At 39.3% G+C, this 8,338-nt stretch overlaps 1 protein-coding gene across 2 annotated transcripts; it reads right to left on the bottom strand.

Annotated features, from left to right (window-relative positions):
• Positions 1–1,148: 1,148 nt before the first annotated feature.
• Positions 1,149–7,509, bottom strand: LOC149385014 (lysine-specific demethylase JMJ18-like). Of its 2 annotated transcripts, none has more exons than XM_089625958.1 (12): positions 7,247–7,509; positions 6,663–6,738; positions 6,328–6,396; positions 6,120–6,197; positions 5,508–6,017; positions 5,197–5,421; positions 4,238–4,399; positions 3,571–3,939; positions 2,640–3,489; positions 2,438–2,541; positions 1,976–2,173; positions 1,149–1,883 (listed from the first exon to the last, which is right to left on the bottom strand). In XM_089625958.1, exons 2-12 carry the CDS (start codon positions 6,702–6,704, stop codon positions 1,536–1,538), a joined length of 2,955 nt encoding a protein of 984 aa, XP_089482084.1. In that variant the 5' UTR covers positions 6,705–6,738; positions 7,247–7,509; the 3' UTR covers positions 1,149–1,535. The 2 variants fall into 2 exon arrangements, with proteins under 2 accessions (XP_089482084.1, XP_089482083.1); XM_089625957.1 differs by having other exon boundaries at positions 6,663–6,744.
• Between the last annotated feature and the right edge of the window lie 829 nt (positions 7,510–8,338).

The following is an 8,338-nucleotide window of genomic DNA, read 5'->3' on the forward strand; positions in this document are numbered from 1 at the left end:
CGAGACCTCTCCGCCTCCCCGGCCCCCTCCGTCCCCGCCACCGCAACCCTCCGCCGCTTCACCGGCCGCCAGAGAGGAACGGCTGGCACGCCTACTTGACGTGCTGATCGGCAACGGCGACTGGGCCGGAGTGATAACCAACGCCGTCCTCCCCGTCAGCGCCACCATCTTCATCCCGGAGGACAACTCCTCCTCCGGCTCCGGCGACCCTTTCATGCTCCCCTACCACGTGGTCCCACAGAAGCTGACGTTCCCGGAGCTCCTCCAGTTCCGGACCCGAGCCCGGCTTCCGACGCTGCTCCCCGGAAAGATGCTCGTCGTCACCAACAACTCGCGCCTCAATTTCACCATCGACGGCTCGCAGCTCACCATGCCGGATCTTTACTCCTCCCCCACTTTTACCATCCACGCCGTCAAGGTTGTCTTCGACTACTCTCTCTACGGAGACGGGCTCGTCCAGGTAGTCCCGACTCCCGCGGCTGTTTCGAAGCCCATGCCCGAGGATCAGTTCGTGCTCACGCGCTCGCCGGAAAACGGGGCCTCCGGCGCTGCGCCGCGGTGCCTCTGCAACGTGCTCCTGGCGGTTTCTGTTGTTCTTGGCTTCATGATTCACTGGACCGGTTTCGGATGGAAGGCCTAGTGGGTTTGGTTTTTTTGTTCCGATTCTTGGAGTTTCTGTTTTGATTCGATGATCAATTTTTTTTCTCTCTTTATTCGTGACTTTTTCATTAGTGTTTTAGATTTCTTTTTACTTTCTTGAGATTTTAGTCATGGCTGTAATTCAATAGGTGCAGATTCTTGTCGTTGTAAATCACCGTTTTCATTCTCGTGAATGATGATCATCAATAGACACTGTTTCTCTTTTCTTCTCGTGTTTCTTTTTACTTTCATGAGATCCTAGTCATGGCTGAGATTATATAAAAAAAAGTGTAGTTTATCTGGTGCAAATTCTTGTAAATCACCGTATAACGATCGTCAAAAGGCATTGTTTCTCTTTACCTTTGTGATTTAGTTCTCAATTCACAGACGATTATGTTACTTTTTTCCAGTTTGATCCTATACCACATTTCAAATATTTTCTCTAATTTTATGAATAATACTTGTAACCAGGAAAATAATGAGCAGAGCAAAAAGATAAATAAAATCAATTGAATAAATCTATTTCCCTGAAATTATTGAAACCCAGATCAGCAAAATTGATGCTTCTGACATGTGTCTCGTAGAGGTTAGAGAACTAATTCTTCTCATGTACAAGCAATCAAACCTTGGGATGATTTCGATCACAACCTATCCTCTACAGAGTCGAGAAGCTGTGCTAACACTACACGACTGTCAACTGTGAGCGCATGGCATTGCAAATATCTCCGCGCAAAACTCACCCAAGACCCTAAATCTCTCTTAACCTCCTTTCTATAGAAGAAAAAAAAAAAACCCCAAAAAGAATTTGACCTAACAAAATGGCTAAATGAATGAACGCTATCCTGAGTGAGAAAGAATGGCCCTATATTGACTGACTTCCCTCCTGAAACTTTTTTCTATCTGTTATGTACATCTCTCTGAATCTCTTCCTCAACCAACTCTGCAAAAGCTACTTTCAGTCGGGATTCTTGGCCGCGGAACACTCGGTGCAGTGTCTTCAGCTCTTCAGGGCTCGCTTTCCTCAACAATCCTCTGACCACTATCTTTGCCTCGTCATCGATTAGGTCATCATCATCTCCTACTGTCCCGGGACTCTGTTCCTGTGCCAAGTTAAAGCCAAAGAGTTTGGTCTTCTGATCTCCTCCTGAAGAGGAAGCCGGCTCGATTGCCTGCCTATTCGCATCGCTATTTGTTCTGTTCCAGTAATCCGAGCATCGATGCTCTGGATCGAGGGCCTCTATCGCCTGATATGAACATTTGTTTTTGTTATTAGAACAAGACTTGATTATTTTTCGACACTTGAATCTTCACTTTGAATAGTAATAGGTTGCTCTACCTGCTTAATGGCTGGGGATTGAAACCCAAACATATGAAGCCCATTAATGGCCTGCAAATGCTGTAAAGGAGGAAATCCTGCTCTGCCTAGATTGGTCAGTCTCTTTATTTCCTTGATCACTTTATCCACCACCATTTCCCAGCACTTCTCTGCTGAGGTATTTGAAAATAATTCCTCGGGATTTTCTTCCAAGGAAACCTGAAATTCACGCAGCAAAATAACAAGAAAAGTGAGGATATTACACGAAATAAAACAAAGATACAAAACTGATGAACTCGATGGTGAAAACATGGTGTCATTGAGTATGAAACTCAGAGAGAGAGAGAGAGACTAATGTCATCAAGTGTACATATACAAATCAATTTTGCCTCAAAATAATTAATCATATCATTGATTGCGTCGCATGTGAAATAAATGATTAAAGATGTACGAAATTTTATATGGGATTTAAACGAGGTAGACCTTGAACAGTGGACCGAATAGCCCAGCATCAAAAACTTCAGACACATAGCTACAAACTTTAGTCGGGCAATGCACATCATAGAACTTGACACGGCTTCTATATCCTGAAACACAAAGTTAAACGAAGCAATGCATATTTGTAAATAATCTTAGGACCGACTTTAAGGATATATTTCCAAGGAATCATCACACAGTTACATACCGTTCGGAAAGATGCCTTGCTTGCTACTCCATCGCTTTCCAAAAACAATTGAACCAATATTTATAAGCTCAATGTCATGACCCATACTCCATAGGGAAGTACTGTTATCTCGGGGATCCAAGATTTCATCTTCTGTCAAGTCGACTAACGGTACATGTTCCTGAGAAGACGACGAAGGTACGCGGATTCTGAACTTATTGCCATCAAATGCATGGTTTTTCTCTATGCCTTTGTTTGAAGGCTTGTTCCTGGATATATAGGAAAAGCCGCTTTCAAGCTCATCAGACATACAGTCGAGATTCAAGTCGATACGGCACTCTTTTTCTGTCTTAACCCCCGCTTTCAAAACTGGAACTCCACGACTATCGCTATGATGATCCGTGGTGATATGAGATGTACTTGCACTTCCATTTTCCTGCTTGACTTCTGATTGAAAAACTTTCAAAGAATCGCCACTGTTTGAACTACTTGCGGAATTCTTGTCCAGGTCTTTATCAAGTGAATCAACTGTTTTGCCGACTGAAACTAGCGAAGGATTCAGAGCTAACGCACACATTTTCAAGGCCTCCAAGTCACCTCCTAATGCTTCGACTAGTGTACTTAAATCAGTAGCTGTGTAGCGGAAGAGAACGCATTTTCTGTCTATTTCACACGAACAGAGATGTTTCACGTGCTCGAGACACGAAAACCGATCGGGGGAGCACTTGCAGCTCGCGGACGACATGTACAGGTCATAAAAACAAGAAAAGCACTCTCTGTCTTCTTTCATATCATCGTTTGTCTTCATCTTTTGCAGCTTTAAGCAAATTGGCAGGCGATCTAGTCTTTCCTCTTCCATACCTACTCTTTTCTGTTGCAGACATAGAGAGGAGGGTAAGAGAAAGAAGAAGAAAAAAATCATTATTATAACGTAAAAATCAGTGAAATCTACCTTGATTGCCATGGTAAGAATCCCATCCTTCCCACATGCTCGTTCCCACGTCAAATTTCTTCGAGTTCTAATCCCAAGAACTGAAATCTCGTAGAGGGCCCGGATCGCCGCCTGAGCTGACCCAAGAAGCAACTTGTCATGGGAAATCGATGTCTTACGGAGTTGCTTGCTGTAAAGTTCAACAGCGTTCTGTCCATGAGCCAACCAATCAACAGGTGCCACATTTACTGCCTCGGCACAGTTGAACCCGCAATTGAACCCACAGTGGTATGCTCTTGGAAAAGTGAGAACAAATTCGCCCGAATGTTGGATTGTTCGGTAAATAGGTACACCCTCGGATTTCAGAACTGAAGGGGACAGTTGAGTGACCTGCCATATGTTTAAATTACATGAATTATTAATTTCTGGCAATATAAACATGGCTGGGATCAATATTTAGGATCATAAAGATTTGGAAAGATGCTTATGAGGAAGCCCCAAACTCGAATAGGTGAGCTAATTCAAAGAACAAGATCAAGACTACTCCTTAATTGAGAGCATTCGATTAGATTAGCTTAGCATACACAATTTTCAAAAAGGCACAATGCCGGGAAAAAAAAAAAGTGAAAATCGGGTATGAATATGTAGGAAAAAAAATTACTTCTTTCAAAACTGATAAGATGCTTACCAATTCATTAAGCAAATGCGGTTGTTCCTCGAACAAATTGGGCAAGTGCTTTCGCATTGCATCTTCCAAAGCAGATGCTTGACTACCGGGCACTCCATACCATACTTTTGGCTCGCCAAAGTGCATATAATTCAGGGAATACAAGTGGTGATCCTCAACATGCTGTTCAAATCCCACGATGAAATTAACAGTGTAAAAAGAAAAAGCTAGTTTTACAGTTCCAAGTAAAATTATGGTGCAACCAAACGATGCGAAACAGAGATTTTCGTCCACTTATATAGATAACTAAATAAAACAGCAGAGACACTCATGCATTCATTTTGTTTGATGAAAAAGAGATGATATCATAAACTCAAAAAGCAACAACTCGGCTCAAAAAGCTTGCTAATGACCAGGGTTATTAGATATCTTATCAAGTTGTTGTGGTAAATAACCACAACTACATCTTTCCAATTCGAAACTACGAACGAAATTGAAGTATCTATAGAACCATTGACACACAAAGAGAGGCCAAGAACTTCGCTTCTAAGACTTTTTATTCAGCTTTTTACTCAAAAGGTCTACCACATATCCCTAAATTCCACCAGAGTTTACACGGTAATGATAACATCATGCTTTTCCAAACAGTTTTAAGCCTGAACCTGATTAAATTTATTGTAAAAGGGCCTTGCTATTGCCCATAAAAGTAGAATAAAGGCATGTATCATCTAACAACCTTGTCCCAAAAGAGTTGACTCTTTCATAATGGCTGCTAATTAATACATAAGAAGGCTCCAAACAAACAAGCACAGTACAAGAAACATAGTTCTGGAAGAATTCGTTAATTTTTTTTTTTTCAAGAGATATAGCCAATCGTATAATGCCCACTTATGCATAAGAGTTTATTACCTAAATGCATATGAAGTACTAAAATAAAAATAAAAATTTAAAAAAAGCAATGGAAAGTGACGTAGACATACCCAACAAAATGATGAAAAACACATCCCGATGTATAACCATGGAACAACTACGCCTGATATATCGCTTTCTTCAAAACAAAGAACAGAACCGGGCAGGCGCGGAAAGTTATTCAGATTCCAACCCGACTTAACGTACTTATCCGTATCACATCCGACTTCTTCCACTGACGCTTTAGGAAACCCGCTTTCAAACGCTCCAGTCTCCAAATCGGCTCCATATAAAACCTGCGACAAAGCGGAGTAGTATCAGTATTCCCAAACAAAAATAAACACAGTCCTTATAGCCCTACACTGTACCCACGACACAATACCTCAACTTCATCCGTTGGTTGCTCAATAATCCTCCAATATTCGCCTTCCACATCGCACAAAGACGGTTCCCATCTCTTGTTCTCTCCATACCCTTTCGAGTTTGTAACCTCCTTTGTATTCCTCATTCCAAAATAACGCTCCTTGAAGTTATCAGCGTACCTCTGAAACTCCGCTAGAGTGAAATCGGACCCCGTCTGAAACCCAAACGTCTCATCAGACTCTGAGGAATTGCTAGCTTCCGACTCGCACTCTGTCCTCCTCCGAGTCTTTCCCATCCTTGAACTCCTCCGTTTTCGCTTCCGACTCTTGTTTTTCTTCCTCATGGGTTCTCTGTTCTGGAGCAAGTCGACTTGCTGAACCCGTGTAGAGAAACTAGCGTGGTCCCAAATCTTGGTCTCCTTGAGAGGGCACGGCGGGGTCCACGAAGACGGAGGGACGATCCGGCATATGCCATACGGCTCAGCCATTGGCCGTATTTTGGCTATGTAGCCTAGCGTGTCCTCAAACTCCTGATACAGTCGATCGATGAATAATGAATACAGCCCAAAAACGAGAAATGTTCCACACACACACACACAAAAATTTAAAAAAATAAAATAAAATAAAAAAACCTCAGCACTTGGATAGAATATCGGCGCATCATCGACTATCGGACGACATGCCTCATCTGGGTTCCATCTACCACACACCTACATAGCATTGTAATAATTAAGCGGGATTTTAACAAAAATGAATAGTAATTTTTTTTTCTTTTCAAAAGACACGTCTCGAAGTGTCGATTATATTGACCCTGATGGAGGGTTATTAATATCACATTACCTTCTGACTTTCAGAAATTTCATTGCAGTCCTCGCCGGGATCGATTGTATGGTGCTTTGACAACGGATCCTGCAACGGAAAAAGAAGAGTAGCGCGATCCATAAAATTTCCACAAATTTCTGTTACCTTTTAAGCCAAGCAGAGAAAAGGGAAAAAATTTCCTAAATCGCAGAAAAATTAGGGTATAACAATGGCATACGATGATGTACCGAGTTATGCCAACGGCGGCGGCGCATGATTTAGAAAATAAAAACAAAGATTGCAAATATGAAAAAAAAATAATAATAATAATAATAATAAATAGTATGGCTGTGGTTGTAAGCAAAGAATCAGACCTCGTTAGGTTGAGATTCTTCATCCATTCTGAGCAGTTTCATCAAATGAGTATAAGATCATCAAAAGCTAGTCGACCTAAAGCTGAAACAAAAACAGGAATCCTCATGCTTAGGCATTGAAATTAAAGAAATACAACAGTGAAAAATAAAAATAAATAAAACTCTTCTTTAAACCTAACCAAAACAGTCTCAATATTAAATTTAATTTTAAATTTCCATTATAAGAGAGGAAAGATTACGGGTTGGAAAGAATAACACAATTTTACAGATACCCTCTTCTCAAACGCCTATTTTCTGACTTTTAAAGATCAATCAACCAAAGCGAATCAAAACTCAATTGAAAAGGCCAAAAACATAAACTTTGCAATTGCATTATCGGAAAGAAACCCAATGCGTCATAAATTTCCATATGTAAATTTCCACACGTCAGATATCTCACTGGAAACTCATTCATCTTTAGTAATAAATTAAAACAGGGATTGACTCAGTAAACAAACCTTAATCAAGAAGAAACAATGAATCCCAATAAAAATAGTGAATGAAATAGAGACAAAATAAACAGAGTAAAAGGATATAAGTATAACCTTGAAGAAAAAAAAATGAGGGCGCTTAATACGTGTTGGTGAACTTTCAGGGCAAGAGCAAAAGAAAACCCCTTCTTCGGAATATTATAACAATTCAAACCTTTTTTTCCCTGATTTTTTTATACTGATTCTTAACATGCGTATCCAATATATTTAAGAATTCTATATTTAATTTACTTATTTCTCAAATAAATAATTATTTTAAATTATTTGTCTGGCTGATTGGAAGGAGTGCAAAAACTAAAATTGGGATGAAACTTTATTAAACATGGAAGTTGGATCTAAATGAGGTAACGGAAAAGAAGAAAATTTAATATAATTAAATTCTCATTTATAACTTCTCGGTATTGTAATTTTTATTTTAGAGAGAGAAACGAAAATGCCAGGTCAACAAGGAAGAGAGAGAAGTAAACGTATGCCGCACGCAGTATTTAACGGAAGTGAAAGCGGTGAGTCCAAAGGACCAAAAAAAGACTCGTACCCAATCCAACCTCCAAATCCAATACATCAAGCAAAGGCATATAAAAATTTATATATAAATAAAAAAAAGTAAAATAATTGATGCTTTTCTCTATCTAAAATACTCTTCAAAACATATCTACTTTCTCCTCTAGGCTTGTACTCTATTCTCTCTCTCTGCTGTTTCCACGTTTACACCTTTAGTTGGTGGTACTGGTACCTTCTAAGCGGTTTTTCTGTTATTTTGTTATTAATTTCTTTTTTGGAAGTATATACAATTACTTCATCACAAATATTTGTATACTACGACAAAAAAATATAATAAAATTTTTCTATTTAAACTCTACAACTAAAATAAACAAATCTATTTATTCCTTATAAGTATAGTTTAATTAGTGCTACACTAAGTAAGAAAAAATAAACTATGCGGACGAAAAAATTTATATGCAGTCCAATTCAATATCTAGCTAATTTAATGTATACAATTTGTTATGAATTGAATTTATCCACACACAAAAAAAATGAATTGATTCATTATATTTTTCTCTCTTCACTTAATCTCTTGAAAATCAGGATTACAATAATTTAAGGGCTTTATAGATATATAACAATGAAAATTAAGTTTTTATATAT

This window comes from Urtica dioica, chromosome 9 (assembly GCF_054948205.1).
Source record: "Urtica dioica subsp. dioica isolate 48M chromosome 9, U.dioica_male_clone48M_v1_H2, whole genome shotgun sequence".
Classification (NCBI taxonomy): domain Eukaryota; kingdom Viridiplantae; phylum Streptophyta; class Magnoliopsida; order Rosales; family Urticaceae; genus Urtica; species Urtica dioica.